Source organism: Sinohyriopsis cumingii, chromosome 4, assembly GCF_028554795.1.
Source record: "Sinohyriopsis cumingii isolate HCF-2022 chromosome 4, ASM2855479v2, whole genome shotgun sequence".
Classification (NCBI taxonomy): Eukaryota; Metazoa; Mollusca; class Bivalvia; order Unionida; family Unionidae; genus Sinohyriopsis; species Sinohyriopsis cumingii.
The window spans coordinates 9,465,439-9,487,303 of NC_142964.1; the positions used below are offsets into that span (position 1 = coordinate 9,465,439).

At 34.1% G+C, this 21,865-nt stretch overlaps 1 protein-coding gene across 6 annotated transcripts in view; it reads right to left on the reverse strand.

Moving 5' to 3' along the window:
• The window catches only part of LOC149800599 (endophilin-A3-like), a 114,877-nt gene extending 97,732 nt beyond the window's left edge, over positions 1-17,145 (reverse strand). For all 6 annotated transcript variants that reach the window (XM_089954590.1, XM_089954588.1, XM_089954585.1 and 3 more), the window contains exons 1-3: positions 17,012-17,145; positions 7,355-7,423; positions 1,432-1,504 (exon numbers count right to left, since the gene is read on the reverse strand). In XM_089954590.1, the coding sequence (XP_089810716.1) occupies positions 1,432-1,504; positions 7,355-7,423; positions 17,012-17,056 (187 nt within the window). In that variant the 5' untranslated portion in view covers positions 17,057-17,145. The remainder of the gene's footprint in view (positions 1-1,431; positions 1,505-7,354; positions 7,424-17,011) is intronic.
• Between the last annotated feature and the right edge of the window lie 4,720 nt (positions 17,146-21,865).

Genomic DNA, 21,865 nt, shown 5'->3' on the forward strand with positions numbered 1-21,865 from the left:
TTTGCCCCTGGGGCAGTCCTTACCCTCAGGGACTTACCGAAGAATCTCAGACTTTGGGATAGAGGTCAGAATGGAAGCATGTGGATATGTGGTCTACAAATACAGAATTCTAATCTTAAAAGAGGTGTTAGAAACATTAAGAGATAGAATTCATACATTGATCTTTTCATTAATTAAAATCTATCTACAAAGAATCCTGTTTTCATTCATCAAACTTAAATATCACATTAAGTATCCTCATTAAAATTCTTGATTTATTCATTAATTGTTCTTGTTGGTAGAGACAAGGTTTTGAAACCACTGAGTTTGTGTTTGTACAGGTGTGATGCCAGATCTGTTAAAGTAACTGGAGTGTAACCAACCCACAAGGCACATATAAAAGCTCCTTATACCAGCAGTCAGAGAAAAAGAATTACACAAGCCAGTTAATCCATTTCTTATACTACAAGCCTGTCATTGATAATATTAACTCTTGTAACCAAAACTGACTGTACTGCTCAACAAATGTAATTACATTATTACATCATCAAAACATGATGTTACTTGTAAACCCCGTGTTTCGTGTAACTATGTATTCTGGGAGAAACTTGATGCAAGATAATACAATAATTATTGTAACCTCTGAACGATCATAAATAAAAATTGTTTATCCAATTTTAATATTCCCAACAACAGTATTTGGAAAGAAACATAAAGTTTACAACTTGCCATAACTCTGCCTCACATATTTTCTATTTTATGACATGATATCTATTGCCATGCCATAGTGACAAGAAACTCGTGCACAAACATGCACATTTCTAGAGGTATTTTCATTGATAACTAAAGTCCAAGACATTCACCTTCTGTAAATTTTACTTGTTTTAAAAATTCACAGAAGCAAATTTTGTGAATAATCAATGACAGAGTAGTGTTTCCTATACTCTGCTATGTAATGAACCTTATTCTGGAATACATATTTGACTAAGTGTACTAGATTGGAATTGCTTGGACTTTTAATTATGCAAAAATATCAATTTATTTTAAAGTTAAATACTGAAACATTTCATCAGTGGTCATCCTTGAAATGTTGTTGTTGTTGTTGTTGTTGTTGCTGTAGGGTTTAACGCCATTTTTCAGCACACGAAAGGCTATACATGGCAGCCAGTATTAATGGTGGAGGAAGAACCCGGGAAAACCCAGGAAAGAACCACCGACCCACAAGACGCTACTGGCAAGCTTTCTCACATACCCACATTAGCCGAATCCGAGACTCAAACCCACGCATGCAGAGGTGAGATGGCAGTGATCCGTAATGGAGAGTGCTTTAGACCACTCGGCCACTTGGGGCCCCTCATCCTTGAAATAATTTAACATAGTCATTAATGCAACACTTGTGAAGGTACGGTTTACTGAGTACATAACATTCCAACATTAGTAAGAATCTCTCACCTGGATTTGGCTGTAGGAACTCATGTGTTTTGTTGATAAGATCATCTACAAGCTTGCCCATAACATCAACTTTCTGAAATGAAGTCAATATGTAAATTTTGTAATTTTGTGAAAATAAAATTTAAAAAATCAAAACAGCTAAAAAATTTAAAACAGATTAATGACAACAAGAAGCAAGTATGCTAAACAAAATTTTGTTCATATTAAATTATTTCTATAATATTTAAAACAATCATTTCACAAAATTTAACAATTATCTAAAATAAAACCTGTTTTCACTGGGGGATTGGAGTGAGTTACAATCCCCTGAATATAGTGGAAATTAAAAATCATTGTCTGACAAATATCTTATCATACATTTTTCTATGTCTCCAGCTTTGCTTCAGACATGTTTTCCTTACCAAAAATTTCTTTGTGGTCTCAGGGATGTAGAATAGGCCCAATGTATTCTCAAGATGTGACCAATAGCGGCAGGAGTCATGGTTACTCAGTCACTAATGTGACCAAATGGATACTGGTTCAAGATGTGACTAATGGAGGAAGAAGCCATGGCTATTCAGTCACTAATGTTACCAAATGGGTATAGGCTGAAGATGTGACTAATGGAGGCAGAAACCTTGGTTACTCAGTCACTAATGTGACCAAATGGATACTGGTTCAAGATGTGACTAATTGAGGTAGAAGCCTTGGTTACTCAGTCACTAGTGTGACCAAGTGGATACAGGTTGAAGATATGACTAATGGAGGCAGACACTTTGGTTACTCAGTCACCAGTGTGACCAAATGGATACAGGTTCAAAGCCTTACCATCAGATCACCTTGGGTTGGCCATTGTGATATTCCAAATGCCTTGGCACTGAATAAACTATCTGTGCACATACATCCTAAAACACCAAATACATTACACCCCATACCAAGAAAATTAATTTACCACAATAACATCATTTAGGGATAAATAAGGTCATCTAAACTTAGATGACAAATACAGTCAAGGTTTTTCAATGTCAATCAAGGTATATATCCCAATAATCTATATAAATAAATAAAAGGTTACTTATACTTTTTCTTGTTCTGTGATACTTCATGGTAAGAAGGAATTTTTTAAATTTTATTTTAAATATATCTGATAATAAAATTTTATTACTAATCTTCACTGAAAAAAAGATTAGAATTTGTATGGTTCTGATTTGAATCTAATCATTATCAGATGATGACGATAATGATTATGATGATGGAGTTTTACTGCTGTTAAGAGATGATGTCAAAATTTACAAATCCAGATTCTAATTGCCAATTTTCATCAACTCACATGAAAGCTTGTATTGGGATTTTTTTTATATCTCCAATGATGTCAAAAGTTACTTAGCAAAATCATTCTTAAAGTGGCACTTATCTCAGAACTTTCATATTTCTTTTTAATATGAAAGTGTTTTCCCATGAAGCCAATGGAGTTTAAAGATACTGTATATTTTATAGGAATAATAATAATAATAATAACAATAAAAAAATCAATGCATAAAATTTCAGCAACAATGCAATTAGACTGTGCCAATAAATTACAGGTACCATACAGATAAATATAACAATGAAATAATTTTAAATGAAATATTCTATATTGTTAAATAATAAAAAGAATATTTGTGTGCGTGATTTAGATTTTTAACGTAGCCTTAACAATTTTTCAGTCATATCGCTACAATGTCTACAGTGTGACTGTTTATAGTGATGTCTAGCACTGGGGCATCATGCAGCATGATGTCCCACAAAGTCACATTATCCTGACACCAGACTGACCAGTCCTAACACTAACCTCTTAATGCTGAGTGCCAAGTGAGATAGCTGTAAGTACAATTTTTTTAAGTCTTTGGTATGACTCGGTCAAGGTTCAAACCCGTGACCTCCCGCATCAGAGTACAACATCACATAACTGAAACAACATCAATCAGCATGTGATTCACATGACTTGATTTATAAAAAATATACTCCATTCATTCTGAATCCTTTCTGACATAGAACTCGGAACTTCCAACAAAAAACATCAAGATACGAAAATCAAGAGAAGATCCTGGAAATTAATGTTTCTAAAATGCACACATTTAGTTCTGATTATGATCAGAATTTTCTATAAACGCATTAAGTAAAATTCAAATGCACACATTTAGTTCTGATTATGATCAGAATTTTCTGTAAACGCATGATTATGATCAGAATTTTCTGTAAACGTGTTAAGTAAAGTTCAAATGCATCACATTTTTTAAGAAAAGAAACAAAGATGATCAAATTTTACAATAAAAAATTTATTGATGACAGCCAAACTCAAATATGACTTGAATATCATTAACATAACCTTGACTTTGAATTACTGGGAACATTATTTAATATAAGCATTATTTTGTACAATGCGGTCCTGAAATTCAATACTATCACAAATATCTTTTACTTAAGGAAGTAATGCAATCAGTGTATCCCCTAGGGATGCAAGACTTTGAGTCAAAAATATCCTTGGTGTCAAAACTGGGGGTCAGACTGAGTGAAAAACAAACTTTGGTATCAAAACTGGGGGTCAAATTAAAAATTTGGGGGTCTCTGAAGCGCAAATGAGGGTAAAGGGAAACACTGAATGCAATCAAGCTCCTGTGGTTAACATTAAGCAAAATATAGTGCCAAATTAAATGTACAACTGTCATTTTAATGGTGGTGAAATGTATTAAAAAAACACTGATTACTTACCTTTTGTACCATTGATTGTTTCTCACACAAATATTAATCAGTTAACTGATTATTCCATTAATCATATCAGCTCTAGAGGTAACACTCTGCTGTGACTAGTTTTACCTCCAGCTCCAAGATCATTGGTTTTTTACCTGATTTCTTCACTTACCTCTATTTTAAAGACCACCTCAAGTATAAACCAGAGCTGTCATAACATGGTACAGCAATTAAAACACCACCCCATATAGAGGTCACTCCTCTCATAAGCAACTGCCTCTCAAATCAAACAAGGTTCTGACTGTCCCAGCTCTTCAATTCACCAGTATAATGTATAGGTGAAAGTCTCTATGTGCTTGCATGACATGTACAATTGTATAGAACATTGTGAAATTTTATTTCAAATAAATTTTGGAGGAATAAAACAATTTCTGTGCCAACAAAAAGCATGACTTTTAGCCCTTTACCTCATACAAGCGTCTTTGGACGCATCTACTCCATTCGCATGGAAGCGCCTTTTGACACCTCTACAAGATTCACATGGAAGCGATTTTTGATGCCTGCTGTAAACATCAGCCATTTTGAGCTAGTTTTCATAGCGCCAACTTCGGGGAAAACCCACCTATCAGATACTACATTCATTTCTGCGAATGACAATTACGTCAGATCACATGGTCGCTATTCATGCACTGGTCGCTATCTGCTATTTAAAGTAACTGGGTCGTAATCTCCAGTCTCCAAAATGGTAGCCGCGGATTTCATTCAGTACGTACGAAGTTTTCACGATTAGAATAACAACCACGAAAGATTCAATAAATTAGGTGAAGTCTTTGAGATTGATGTAGGCAGCAATTAGTTTTTATAAATTATCAAATTCAGATGACTTAGTGATATAGACGCACAAGAAAACCTTGTAAATTTCGAGTATCGGAAATGGCAGCTACAGTTGGTCATGCAGCATCACTGACATGACGGTGAACGAGTTCTCTCAAGATTTTGAAGCACATAAAAATATTCTTCTGTGAAAAATAATTACACAGCTATAACAATCGGACTTTACTCTTAAATTTTTCCACATACATGTATAATGTATGTGTACCAAAAATGTAAAATGGTTAAAATTGATGTTAAACGTAACATACACTACATTGCTTAACAGTTCACAGGCAGGATTTCATTCAGTACTTACGAAGTTTTCACGATTAGAATCACAACCACGAAAGATTCAATAACTTAGGTAAAGGCTCTGATATTTATGTAAGCAGCTATTAGTTTTTATTGATTATCAAATTCAGATGACTTAGTGATGTAGACGCAGACGAAAAACATGTACATTTCGAGTATGAGAAATGGCAGCTACGGTCGGTCACGCGGCCTCACTGACATGACGGTGAACTAGTTCTCTCAAAATTTTAAAGCACATAAAATATTCTTCCGTGAAAAATAATTACACAGCTATAACAATTGGACTTTACTCTTAAATTTGTCCACATATAATATATGTGTACCAAAAATGTAAAATGGTTAAAATTGATGTTAAACGTAACACAACTACACTGCTTAACAATTCACAGGCAGGATTTCATTCAGTACTTACGAAGTTTTCACAATTAGAATCACAACCACGAAAGATTCAATAACTTTGGTAAAGGCTCTGCTATTTATGTAAGCAGCAATTAGTTTTTATTGATTATCAAATTCAGATGACTTAGTGATGTAGACACAGACGAAAAACATGTACATTTCGAGTATGAGAAATGGCAGCTACGGTCGGTCACGCGGCCTCACTGACATGACGGTGAACTAGTTCTCTCAAAATTTTAAAGCACATAAAATATTCTTCCGTGAAAAATAATTACACAGCTATAACAATTGGACTTTACTCTTAAATTTGTCCACATATAATATATGTGTACCAAAAATGTAAAATGGTTAAAATTGATGTTAAACGTAACACAACTACACTGCTTAACAATTCACAGGCAGGATTTCATTCAGTACTTACGAAGTTTTCACAATTAGAATCACAACCACGAAAGATTCAATAACTTTGGTAAAGGCTCTGCTATTTATGTAAGCAGCAATTAGTTTTTATTGATTATCAAATTCAGATGACTTAGTGATGTAGACGCAGACGAAAAACGTGTAAATTTCGAGCATGGGAAATGGCAGCTACGGTCGGTCACGCGGCCTCACTGACATGACGGTGAACGAGTTCTCTCTTGATTTTAAAGCACATAAAATATTCTTCTGTGAAAAATAATTACACAGCTATAACAATCGGACTTTACTCTTAAATTTTTCCACATATAATAGATGTCTACCTAAAAAGGAAGGGGCCCCGAGTGGCCGTGTGGTCTAAAGCACTCTCCATTACAGATCACTGCCATCTCACCTCTGTCTGTGCCAGTTCGAGTCTCAGATTCAGCCAATATGGGTATGTGAGAAAGCTTCCAGTAGCTTCTCATGGGTCAGTGGTTCTTTCTGGGGGTTTTCTGGGTTCTTCCTCCACCATTAAAACTGGCCGCCATGTATAGCCTATCGTGTGCTGAAAAATGGCATTAAACCCCACAACAACAACCTAAAACGTAAAATGGTTAAAACTGCTGTTAAACGTAACACCACTACATTGCTTAATAATTCAAATGCATGCCTATGCGTATGCGGTCGGGTAACAGGTGTTCTATTTATAGCGTGCTGCACTTTGTCACTATGCTCTATGAGGTAAAGGGTTAAAGTTGTATAGAACATTGTGAAACTTTACCTCAAATACATTTTGAAGGAATAAAGAAATCTGTGCCAACAAAACAGCAAAATCGAAATTTACCCAATTACAGTATTTTACATCCTCCTCAATAGCTACCTCTTACAAACAGGCAAAAGTGATATGTCTTGTTAATTGCTTGTATAGAGAGGTTGCGCTGAACATAAAAGTTTTTGAAAAATGATAATAGTTCTGTTATGTGGAAAAATTTAAGAGTAAAGTCCGATTGTTATAGCTGTGTAATTATTTTTCACAGAAGAATATTTTATGTGCTTTAAAATCAAGAGAGAACTCGTTCACCGTCATGTCAGTGAGGCCGCGTGACCGACCGTAGCCGCCATTTCCCATGCTCGAAATTTACACGTTTTTCGTCTGCGTCTACATCACTAAGTCATCTGAATTTGATAATCAATAAAAACTAATTGCTGAAGAACCTTGATCATCACTTACCCTTTCCATTTCAACAAACTCATCGTCAAGTTCTGTCCCTTTAGCCCCACCAATTTTCTCACTCACAAACTGTAAAGGAATGAATGCTGATAAAATAAATGTTACAATGGCCAAAGTAATGTAACAATGACATGTTCAAAGCCTGAGGTCATACTGTTTATAAAAAGAAGCATGAAATCAATTAAGCATGTATTGAAGGAATTCTGCCCATTTTTTGGGCAGTGCGCTGAATGGTTATAGATGCTGCATCTGATATAAATCACAATGTCGTCTTGACTGTTAGTCATCAGAAAACAATGATACTTATATGGTACCAAAGTTTTAATAAATAATGTAGATTATAACTTAAATTTATAAAAAATGGAATATAAAATTGCTGATGCCAGTACCATTGATCTTGATAGAAAAATAATAATAGTTTATTTCACATTTTTTCTTTATCTATTTCCTTTTATTAATTGTATTGAATGTGATATGATTAAAAAAGAGAGATAATGATGTCACTGAATTTTATGATTATGCAACTCTTCTGACATGTTACCCAGTCTACCATGTATAGCCTATCGTGTGCTGAAAAATGGCATTAAACCCTACAACAACAACAACAACCAGTCTACCTCTTTTTTAATACATAATGTTATGTAACTGTCTAGAGCACAGGTAACATACCTTGAATTAGACTGTTCAAGTTTAGCTCCTAAATGGCTTGATAAATGCTGACATAAAAACCACTTGATATCATGAACTTCTTACATTCATGAATTATTACAGTTATTCATGTAAATTAAATACTACAGTTGTTTACAGATAGGTCAATTTTAAATTCAATTGTTTTTTCATCTATAAATCGACATTAAAAACATGTTACAAACCTATAATTAAACTAAACAATAAAACTTTTCAGTATATGTTGTTTACCTGTCAAATGTCATTTGTACTTTACCTGTCACATATCAGCATGTACACAATTAAGTTGATCCCCCCAAAAAATAAGTGTATGTCGTTAATATCAGCTTGGAGAGGATATGAAGATTATGTACCATATATACTCGTGTAAAAGCCGAATAATTTACAAAAAATAAAGGCCTGGAAGAAGGGGGGGTCGGCTTATATGCAAGCCAATGTGTCAACTTGACAGTTTTTAGGTCTTTTTGTTGACTACTGTAATGGCTGTAAATCTTGGGACATGAAACAATAATTTTTTCCATGTCGTAAGACATAGGCATGTAAGAAAAAGTAACTTTTGGTGACTCGACAATTATTAAACTGTTATAAAGTACTATGATTGATTTTGTTATTATTTTCCATGTGCATATTTTCTGATTTCTCCAACACAAAGTTAAAAAAGGTAAATACAGACTCCATAATTCGTGGGACAGTTGAGTTTACCAGGGAGACCATGCTTAACTATAACGTACACTACTTACACAATGGAAAAAAGCGTGCATAGCGTCACTTAAATCCTTACTTATTCCCAAATATAGATGCAGATTTTGCTTTATTCCTTGTTTTGACCAAATTGCATTCTTCCAGATAACATTTCAGCTAGTCCTTAATAGCTGTTTCATTTACGCTGAATCATGCACTCACGAGTTACTTGTTTCAATTATATAAGCGATCCTACAAATTAAGGTAATATATTTAAAAAGGTATGCACGTTTATTTGTACAAGGCACATAACCATCATAATTTACATGTTCACGAAGAGTGGTAATAATAAAGGCTAAAGTTCTCATAGAGATCAACTAAGATCAACATCAATCAATTTTAGTTTTGTGTTTTAGCTGAACAAACATAACTTTCCACACAATGGAAAGCTTGATGTTTCGGTATCTCTTATGTTGATAGTCGGCGAATTTGTCTCGTACTGTGATAGCAGTACAGGCCAATTAATCATTAAAACCCTGAAACTGGCTTGTGATAAGAGGAAATTCTGACCAGTAACTTTATCAGTTTAACATTGGTATATATGATATAAAAATGCCAGGTGTTCACTCGTGTAAGTTTCTTTGTGGGAATGGAGCTATAGCATATGGAGTTAAGCATTTGCAGTGTCATTCCTGGGATTGAAATTGATTGTGGACAATTTTATTGTTATAGTTTATTTTTTTGTTGTGGTTTATTTTTTATTTTTTTGTATTATTGTAGAGGTAAAAAAAAGTCATTAATTTACGTGAATAATGTTTACACTTAACATTCTATTTAGTGAAGAAGCAAATTCTTTATACTAAAATAATTATTTCGTCACAACAATAACTCACAGGTGATACAACTGAACATGTAGGATTTTCTTGTTTAGAAGAAATGAAAATTGAAGACATAATGTAATAATCAGGAGTTCTCTGCAAAAATCATAAGATATTATGATATCGTGAGGTAGGCATGGAGTGACCCCAGAATCGAGAGTTTTTTTCCTCTCTGTGTAAAAGTTTACAGGTATGGTGTAAGGTCACTTTTATCAAAGCAAACTAAGACTCAGCTTTAACGGTATTAGCAAAATTTTCGAAGCATTATTTCCGAAACTTTTTAATTGTATGTTGGAGATATCATAAAAGTTGAGCGCAATTGTGCCCATGATTCAACTCCAAGGGATGTACTTAATTCAGTGTGTAATCAAACCTACAATGTACATGCGGTGGTGCCATTTTGTAATTACGTTCAGTAGCCTAATTCTGAGTGTTTCATTGAACCATATTGTTTGTTTGTTGTGTTGTCATACTGAGATTACATTTTAATGAGTTTAGGTATTTACAATTTCAAAGCAAAGTAAAAACGTAATTACCTGTGCACTGATATAAAATGTCCGATGCAATAATGCATAAACAAACAATAATTAAGTCAAAAGGGAGAGGTAGTGTTAAAGGAACTCGCAACTGCTAAATTCTTGTCATCTTTCGAACAAATTATACACAAATCTAAATTAGGCAGAAACAATAAGAAAACAGAAAATTAAATAAATTACTTTTCAAACAAGTTTATACCATTTCTTTTTAATAATCATGCACGCAAACCTCGAGATAAGTATACGTGTAATTTTTTTAATTAAAATTTTGCCTGAATAAATGCATTTAAAACTTACCTCGTGCATCTTGAGATGCCTTGGAATTTTAAGTTGGCTTATATGCGGGTCATGCACTTTTTAGTGCTTATACCTGTTCAGTTTGGGGGTCAGCTTATATACAAATGGGCATATGCGCGAATATATATGGTAGGTGATCATTTCATAGCAGCTAGGACATAAACTCCATTGGGTCCATCATAAAATTCAATTTTTTAAGATTTGCAAAAAAAACACTATTGGGGTTTTATAAGCAACAACAGAGCTCTAGATAAGAATGTAATTCGTTTTATTACACCCTGGTTTGGTGCTAACTGTTCTTTTAAATCTGATAGGGTGTCGGTGAATAATGCAAAACGCAAAACTTATGTCATCAGACTGAGTTTGAATCATCAAAAGGCTAGCAGAAATTATAAATGTAAACAACATTTCTTTTTTTGTCTTCTCCTTACATCTCACAGTGAGGAAAATTAATTGTGCATAACTATAAACATGCTTGTCTTGTGGTTGATATATTGCACTAAGATATATGTAGTACTTGCATGTAATATTTATCTTTATGCCAATAAAACCTTTTAAAAAAATCTGAAACAAGATGCAAGTCATATCTTTTGAACTAGTTATAATTTGAATTTGTAAAATGCATCAGTAACCAAAAATTGTTCCAGGTGAGTTTGATTACATGGCTTTATCTTCAAATGGGTTCCTACAGTGATCAAGCACATGTACTATTATTTCAATTCTGTGTGAAACATCTCAAACCTTAACTGGCACAATAAGGTAGTTTATACTGATCGAACATGCGATACAAAATCTGGACTGTATCTATGTTAGGACCAACATCAGGGATGGTTCCAACAATAACCTTTTGGAACCACTATCCATACAACTGAGTTTCATTATTATCACAAAATTGTGGACTTTTTAATACCCAGGTTTCTAGTTTCTAACTTCTATCCTTCATCATTTGTATTGCATTTTTTTCAGGCATTTCTTTGTAAGAGATAGATGTTTGACTTCTACGAGACTACACCTTTTCAACTGCAAACATTTGTCAAGTTAAATTAGTTGAATTACCTCATGATTTTGGACCAGCAGTATGGTACATTGATTGAATAACAAAATAGTAATAAATTCATACAGAGATATTTGGTATTTAATCTTTAATTAACTGTACAGATATCAGCCAGTGGTATTTAAGAGTCAGAAAATTACATCCTGCTTTCAAATTGCCAATATGTCTAAGATAAATTTTAATGCAATGTCAGCTGTTGAGAAATTTCAATATAGTATCTTTAGGTACTCTTCCACTCAAAGTAACAGCTGCAACAGAGAAAGGTCCTGACTTAGTTATTATAGCTACTACATGTACCTAGGTACCTGACACTGTTTAATTGATAGTCATAACTTACATACCTGGCACTGTTTAACTGATAGTCATAACTTACGTACCTGGCACTTTTTAATTGATAGTCATAACTTTCGTACCTGACAGTTTGATTTTAGCATATTACCAATTGGCTTTAAGTTCCTTATACACAGTATTGTTACAATTACTTCCTCACTATTAAAACTATATTCCCTTTTCAATTAAAAAGCATGATTCATCAAAAGTAAGACATCCAAAAAGTCATTCTGCTTTTCATGCCATACTGCCACACCATGTAAATCCAAGCATACCATCCACGGAAGACTAATCTCAGGCCCAGTGTTTACTTTAAAAAATTCAAAGCACATATAGTTTTTATTAGTCAATATCAGCATGTACTGTCAACAGCTATTCCAAAACATTGATTCAATTAAGGAAGAAAATGAAGCAGCTGTGCATTTGCTTGCCAGCTCTTCATCTATGCAAATGCATTAGAGAACTGGTGTACTTATTATGCTGCATTTATATGTAATGCCAAACATTTTGATGATCAAGATGATTTCAGTATGGAAAAAGGTACATTTACAGTTCTGATCTTGTAACATTTGTTACAAGTAGGAACATAACGCGGGGAACAATTCTGGCTGACAAGACTTAATAACTTATAATGGAATATTTTTACAATAAAAATTGAGTTCCACAAAAGAAGTACAGTGGAAGTATCCCTGAGTATGCTGACAACACATGACTATGTAGATGAATACTTATGCCAGCTGACAACATCACTGTAGATGTATGCTTATGCCAAATGTGAATCCCATGTTCATGTAAGCATTTACTGCAATTAACTACATCCTGTAAAAAGATCCCAATACTGAGCCACTGTGGCATCAATTAAATTCTAAATGAGTGCACAAGCAACCTAACTGACTCAACTTTGTGTGAACTATTTTCATAATGCTCAGACTCATTGTCCGTCATTGTTTTTCCCAGTAATTCTGTTCCCCAAGTCTTGTTAGGTAACAAAACCAGTTTTCTTTGAGTATCAAAAAAGGTTATTTTAAATATGCAGAAGGAGAGGTGTACCAGAAAATGACTTGTGAACTTTAATGAGAACTTTTTAAAATCTCTTTTGCATAATTTAGGGTGAAAGTTTTACCAAAATATCAGTATCTTGTGGTATAGATCCATCTGATACACTGCCTATGAACCATTTTTTCTACAGAACCTGTTATAAATTGCATAGAATAACATTCCTGCTTCAATCTTATTTCTTTGTTTTGATATCTGTCTATTTTGATGACTCTCTTTCTAAAAATAAACAAAAGGTTTCTCAAAGACAACCCAATTATAAAGATTTAAAAGAAATTAATGTTACAAACTGTCTACAGCAGCCACCGATGGGAAAATGTCAAAAATGCCTTTGTGGACCTCTGAAGGCATGTTCTGCTTTATAAATTTGGTTCACTGCTCCGGTGGCCTAGTGGTTAGTGCATCTACCTCAGATGCGGGAGATCATGGGTTCGATCCCCAGCCGAGTCATACCAAAGACAAACAAAAATGGTACTAATGGCTGCCTCGCTTGGCGCTCAGCATTAAGAGGTTAGTGTTAGGACTGGTCGGCCTGGTGTCAGGATAATGTGACTGGGTGGTACATCATGCTAGATGCCTGTGGCATGATGTCCCAGTGCTAGACATCACTATAAACTACCACACTGCAGACATCATAGCAATATGACTGAAAAATTGTTAAAGCTACGTTAAAAAATCCAAATCATGCAAATCACACACACAAATCTGGTTCATGATAAATGCATTTACTGAACAGCATCAGCATCTGTATTTGTGGTCTTATTGTTATTACTTTGCATGTATTATTATTAGCAGTAGTAGTATGATATCAAGATATATATATATATTTAGTGTAGCTATTTAGCATGAACACAAATTAACAAAATAATAAAATAAAAAGTTCCACACAAGATTACTGCAACCTCACTTTAATCCCTTACGTACATCATCACTGATTCATCTATCATTGTCACATGCATCAAAGTTTTAATGATTCTTTTGAGGGGCCCCCGAGTGGCCGAGTGGTCTAAAGCGCTCTCCGTTACGGATCACTGCCATCTCACCTCTGTCTGCGTGGGTTCGAGTCTCGGATTCAGCTAATGTGGGTATGTGAGAAAGCTTGCCAGTAGCTTCTCGTGGGTCGGTGGTTCTTTCCGGGGTTTTCCCGGGTTCTTCCTCCACCATTAATACTGGCCGCCATGTATAGCCTATCGTGTGCTGAAAAATGGCGTTAAACCCTACAACAACAACAACAACAACAACAATGATTCTTTTAGCAGTTCCTTTAATTAGACTCCAAACTTTACCTATGATTGGGAATACCTTAGTGAAAACAGGTGTTCACACTTCACACAATTTATGGATTAAGTAGTTGCTCATGGAGATCAAAAGGCAGCCATATTTTATGATTGACCTTTAATGATTAGGGAATGAAAAAGCTTCCTGTGGCAATCATTCTGCAGAACATACCTTGCTAATCAAACAACAGAAGTTTAATGTGCATGCTTGGTGTGATCACTGCTGATATGCTCCAGTGACTGTGGAATGTATGGTGAAACCATGGCTTGGTTAAGAAACACATTGCTACTGAAGACAGGTGACCATGATTACACCACATTTATACAGGAAATTTGTCCAGGGGTGGGGGTGGAATAAGAATGGTTGTTGTGATCAGGTGACCACTCAACTAAGGTGACTATTAGGGCAGGTTTGACTGTACAGTACTACCCATTTATCTCTACATCCTTGGACCTGAAGTAATATTACTGACAAAAAGCTGCCATCAAGTTAAATGTTGGAGGGGAGCTATATAAAAAATTAGCATATAAGTGAAATTTGTCTGCAAAGGCTAGCTTGTCATCAGTGCATAGATTTTACACTTTGAGAAAATAAGCAATGGAAATTTTGATTCAATGAAGACAAAAGACTAAACCAGTCTGAACACACTTGTATATTTACAACTTATATTTGTGTTACCTTTGTGTTATACAATCCATAATGTATGAAGTACAGTACATGCACATGAAAAATCCATGAATTTGGATATAGGTCACATGTTAGAAAAATTCTGCTTCAGTCACATCCATTTAGAAATTATATATGATGTATAAAGAAATTATATAATGTTTTATAAATACAGCTATTAAAAACAATGGTAGTCTGATTTTATGTTAGTATCCCATCCACAAAGTAGGGGTACTAATATTAGTACTACATCAACAGTAGCATGTGGCTGTTTAGTTGTTGTAGTCTTTACATGCTACATGTACTAAAATTGACCCAGATTTTTTGATGCCTCAGTAATTGAGAGAACAAATGTAAACTTCTTAGAGACTACCAAGGGAAAGAGGCTACTCATAGGGAAATGAAAACCAGTCATCAAGTTTTTATTAATTGAACATAAGTAAAAGTTGTATTTTTGTAAAACACTCACAAATTCCAGAAGAGAGTAATGCATATAATTAAGATTATCATGCAGAAAACTAAATTTGCATGACAAAAAAAATTTGTTCAAATCTCTGATAAAGTTTTAGAAAATGCAACAATCAATCAGATTTCATTGCTTTTATACAAGTTCGGTGCCTACTTCTTTTGATGATGGATGCATTATTTTATAAAATATAGTAGCTGGCTTGTTTTGATGAAATATGCAAGTAGTATTAAAGTCCAGTGTTTCCCTTTACCCTCATCTGAGCTTAAGAGACCCCCACATTTTTAATTTGACCCCCATTTTTGGTACCAAAGTTTGTTTTTTACTCAGTCTGACCCCCAGTTTTGACACCAAGGTGATTTTTGACTCTCAGTCTTGCACCCCTAGGGGATAAACTGAAAGTCACATCGAAAACCAACCTATGAGGACCAAACAAGTGTCCATTTGTTAATGTGATGGCAGCAACATCAAATAATTGTAGAGCAAAGTATGAGTCAGAACCGGTAAATTGTTGACATAATTGATAAGAAAACAGAATTTGTTAAAGTTGGAACTGAGGGCTTCTGTCAATATGTACAGTTATTTTTTATCTCAACTTCGACATAAGCATCACAAATTTGTTAGCAGTAATAGACCATGGGATCAATTCTTTGTATTTTCGTCAACATAGGTGGCTTGTCAACATAACAGATGTCAAAATAAGTGGTTAGGACTGTAACTGGAGGTTTGACTTTTTGTTTATTCTTTAATATTACTGTTCATGTTCTACAGATTCCCAGTATATATGGCAACACACTACCCTGTATTGCAATATATCACATTACAACAATTCTGTCAATGCTCAACCCTAGCATTAAACCAACAAGTAATTCTCCATCTTTTATTTCCTGACATTACTGGTGACAGAAAACAACTGACCACAGCACAATCGCTATTGGAACGTCAGCTTTGTTGATCAGCAGCTCACTACTAATTAATACATTTATTTAGGCTGACCTAAGTTGTAAGTATATTCCCTTTTCTTTTGAGCCATTGCATTAAATCCTTCAGAACATTCACTTTTTTAGCCAATGGATACACAGGTGTTCTGTTCTGACAGGGATTAATACTAAAATAGTGAGTGTTTTGAAGGACTTATTGTGATGGCTAAAACTTGCCGGCCGAAAATTACCCTTTAAGCTTTATTAACATGTGAAATTATTTGGTCTCAAAATGAAAGGTCTTAAAATATAACTCCTTCAGTTCTGAACGTCAGCTCTGAGGATTTGCGTATTTTTATATTTCAGTTATGCTTAGGAAAGCAGAGGAACTCAAGCGAGATAGTTACAAATTACCAATTATTCTTTACAAATTAGTATCATCATACCAAATATAGCTGAATAATAAAAATCCAATTCTAAAGTTAAATAAAACAAATGACAATATCGTATTCACGCCCCCGTACAATGCAGTCGGGAAATCTTAAAAGTCTGTAAATTCCGTAATTATTATTTGAATTCTTATTATCGACAATTTTAACCCATACCGGTATAAATTTAACTTTAATATGATTAAGAAATCAAGTGAGTCTGATTTAACGACCGCGTTATACGTGTGGGAAAAGTCTATCTGACGGCTGATTTATTGTCATATGAAAACAGGTCAATATGACAAATAACTTCAAAAGTCTGTGAGGAAATGACGATTTTGTAGAAATGATCGATTTGATTCCGCACAGTAAAGATATACCTGGTTGGCCTTGTTAAATTGTTTCTTCAATCCTGCTAAAGACATCTTGTTTCAAAATGAAGCACTACAATCTCAATGTGACGTCTGATGAATATATATTGTCAAAACAAATACAGGAAGAACGGTCCCGGAAAACCACCCATTAAAGGAGAACTAAACTATTTCACTCATGCGAACATAAAGAGACAGTCCGGAAACATTTTCAGTCAAACAATTATCAGATATTCAAACCAGGAGCTCTATTGTATTATATTTATTTTTTGAATACCAAGTTACTTACCATGCCAAAGTTCGTTGTTATAGTGAGTTTATGTTGCTGATTAGTACTTGGTGTTAAATGTAATTTCATTCTTTCTTTCTGAAATTCTTTCCTTCTGGTATTCGAACATCCTCCTGTTTGTTTATACCCAACATCAACCGATTTTAAAAACGAAAAGCATCAAAGATATAAAAAAAATTAATGAAGAAAACGTAGTAACGTTGACTGTGTTTGTGGCCCCTTGGTGAGAATCAGGTTAGAAATTATAAAATGATTAATGAAATAACTAATTTGTGTGCATTTTAATATCATTAATGCTTTTGTTTTTAAAATCGGTAGAAGGTGCAAACAAACCGGACGGTGTTCGAATACTATGAGGATCTCCTTGCAAGAGTCCCCCAAAAATGGAATATACATATCATCTAAACATTCCAATGGCTAATTTTCTATACAATTATTCGAATTGTCTTAAACTAAATTTTAAACTAAAAGTAAGTAGTTATATGTGGCACTTAGGGTCAAACAATACTTATATAGGTACCCATCGGTTAACATGCAGGGAGGGGTTCTTAGAGTCAAGAGAAACTCCTATTTTAAAATTGTCCATAACTTTAACATGCGAATGGTATAATATGGACCACAGTGTTTATAGGGACAATGGTATTAATAGGGACAAGGCAAAAATGTGATGTTAAAATGTTGAAGGGAAAAAAGGTCGACAGCTTATAGGAACAAGAGAAAATGTAATGTTAAAGTTTTTATCTATAATCCAAACTGACAACGTATACAGTCCAGAACTTTCTTTTTTATTACAATCCAAACACATTACATACACAATCCATCACCACTTTTTAATTACTATCCAACCACACATCCCTACCATCCAAACACCCACACCCACCATCGAACCAAAAGGGTAGAAAGTGTTGATACAGACACTTTCAGACATCCAAAGATACTATCACACAAAAAGAGGTATTGTGTAAAAGAAGGGCGATGAAACAGATACACACTTTCACACCAACATACAAACATGCAATCACACACAAGGTACAGTAAGGAAGTGTTAATAGATACACTTCTATACAATTACATAGAAACACATGCTATCACAAGAGTAGGAATAAAGGGGGATTTTAAGTTTTGGTTGTAGGCAAAATACGAAAAGAAACACATACATCAAGCACAATATACAGGTACATAGTTGTTTTGGTAAATAAGATTTGTATCTCTCTTTTCCAGTAAGCTGAGTGGACTTAGAAAGGGTCGAGTAAGTTCACCATTTCTTCCAAGGTTTATTGATGAAGACTACAAGCCTAAAACAAGGTCCGATGAGATGACCCCATCTCTAAGACCTCTTCTCCTCTGGCATCCTCATCGCCAATCTCTATAGGTTCTTCGTGTTCGATCTTAGCTATGTTCACTTCTTTCAAATGGTTGATTTCCAGAGTGTTGTCAAAGTCTGCATGCAAGATCATTAATTTGTGTTGGCTATTGATGCTGCAAACTAAAGTTTCACACTAAGTTGGTCTGATTTTATATGGTGGAATTCTCCTTCGTGACAGTCTTGGTCAGGAGTGAACTCAAAGTTCCACAAGGCATATCCTCCTGCATAATGGTCCAACGAAATACCGTGTCTGGTGTTGGTACCTAACTGTCTGGTGGCTTCAAGCAGTGTTACGTGAGATCTCATGTAATTGTTTCCGGGCAAAGTTAGGTTCCAAGGGTCTCGTACAAAACATTTTACCATGGAATAAATACACGAAATGAAGAACTATCATTGTGTGATAACTGTGATATTATTAGTCAAGGAGACTCAGTAGTTTCTACTACTCCAACGTTACGTGTTTTTATGTAGTTTCTACATTCCTCTAAAGCAACCCACCACGCCCAAAAAATATTCATGGATATAACAAATTTAGAATGGACTATAATTTTTTCTCTTTGTATATCATTCAAGATACTTAATAAAAACGTTATAAATTATAGACTCTAAATTTTACGTAAATTATATATCCGTTTTAGATGAGTCAATGCGAACAGATTTAGAAAGTTTCTATATGATTCATGAAACTTAATTGTAGGTCATGGTATTTAAAAAAAAAAGGAATCATGTTTATTTTCTTTATTTACTTTTATGTATAATTTTTGTCTAATTTGGGATTACTATTCTATTCCATACAGGACATGATCTATAAATAGCTATAATCAAGTTTCTGATAATAATATTAGCAATAAACATGTTGACAAGTTTGGGTTGTTTCTCATTGCACAGATCGGTCAGGTGTTGTTTTTTTTTTTTAGAAGCAATAAGTAATTTCCCACTGGATGGGTTAGGTCAAATGTGTTCTTTTGTGCTGTGGGATATTTGCGAATTGTCTCGTAGGAGTAGTGGCAAACTGCTTTTCCACCTTTTGTATGTATATAAAAGTACGTGGAGCTGGACAATTTTAGTCAATCTCATTTCTTGTGTTCTTGTTGTAATGTCAGTCGTCAGACGTATTTTATGTCGTGTTTAGATCTTATTTGTCAGGAAACACTTGTATAGACATTGCATTGGAACTACAAAGTGCTCGTTGTACTAAAATATCATTCTGCCATGATTGTGAATTATTCAGAAGAGTTCTGGACAATTCCATTGTGACACATCAGCACTGTTTACAGATCTGTACATTCAAGGATTTGATACTCATTCGGAACCTTCGATTCTTTTGGACTTGAATAGAACTTTTTAAGGATTATATGGGATTGAATCCATAGCATTGAAAGTTCCTCTTACATTTTTATTTTAAATAATTTGAAAATTATTTGTTAAGTTTTACAGAACATGTTAGTTTTGCTTCTTTGTGTTACTTAGGTTATGATCAGTGAGTCGTACCAATTGAAAAAAAGGGTTGATGAATATTTCAAAATATTTGTTTGAGTTAGCTAAAGAAAAGAAACAGAAGCAGCATTGACTGGTGTACTTGATAACAAAATCGAATGGACACATTATTTCTGTTATATGTGAATATTTTATGTATCTTGTGGCTGTAGTAATTGGTTTGATGTTTTATAATTATAAAAAATACAGAAGAAACAAGAATACAAACTGATTACATAAGATAGAAAGTTTATTTGCTGGTTCCGAAAGTAAATTATATCAGTTCCCACATTCATGAATAATATTAAAACGCTTATTTATTTGTTTTATGGGATAAGCTTGCAATATATATGAGATCCATCAAATGGAGAAAAAAATATTTCTAATTCCTTCTTTCCATCATAATTTTTACTTTAACTTCTGTTAGTGAATATTGCATCTTTTGTCAAAATTTTACAAACTGATTGTCATTTGTCTTGTATTAAAATCTTTACACCGTCAGTATTTACATTAGTATTCAGTTCCAGAATAAATATAAGGTATTTATATAAATTGTTCTTATAGTCCAATATGCTACCGATTTTCGTTGCAACATCGTCTGGAATTATTCCACCAGCAGCATCACTTAACCGCACTTTCGATCCTCAAGATATTTTTAGAATATTTTGTAATATTTTTTTTATCAATAATATCCTTGCTGTAATATTTCCATCTGTGTAATACCCTTGCTATAATATTTACATCTGTGTAATATTCTTGCTGTCCTAAAATATAAATTTCAATCCACTTTTTGCAGCATCTACAGTGGTTACTGGCCGCGTAATATATGTTCTACAGTGGTTACTGGCCGCGAAATATATGTTCTACAGTGGTTACTGGCCCCGTAATATATGTTCTACAATGGTTACTGGCCCCGTAATGTATGTTCTACAGTGGTTGCTGGCCGCGTGATACATGTTCTATTTTTTTTACTTGAGTACCTAATATAGTTACCACTAACAGCTCATACATTGATTTAGCCAAGTTATTATATCATCTTTTATCATTGCTATCTTGCAGCAAAATTGTTCCAAAGTTGTTGGAGATTTTTAATTCACTAGAACGTACCATATCCACCATCCTCTGTTTCACTGTTTAGTTGTTTAGCATCTTTCCTGTAATTAGTAATATTTGTCATTATGGCTACAAATAATGTTGCTATGGCGACAATGTCAATATCACGGCTACCAGTTTGAAAGTTTGGCTCTGTGTCTCAAAGGGAAGGGGGTAACATTAGTAGGGCACTATGGCGACAAGGGAAAACGTAATATTCAAATCAACATATCATTTCCCCTTGTTCTTACGATTGCTTTTGTGTTGCGGGACAAATTGTGTGAATATTGTGTACTGTGAAATATGTTTTTGTTGCACAATGACAGAATAACATGAACTGTGTTTCTTTAAAATGTACATTTGTTGCGACATAAAGAAAACATGGACTGTGTGTTTCGAAATGTAAATTTGTGTTTGTATCACTGTGAAAAAACAGAAAACATGAACCGTGTTTTTGAAACGTAAATTTAACGCACAATGAGGAAACCATGAACTTGGTTTATTGGAATGTTAATATCTTTGCACCTTGAGAGAAAAAATATGAACTGTCGTTTTAACTGTGAATTTGTTGCACAGTGAAAGGTAAACAGATTTTTGATAAACCATGAAGACAACATTAAATGTGTTTTTTAAACTGTAA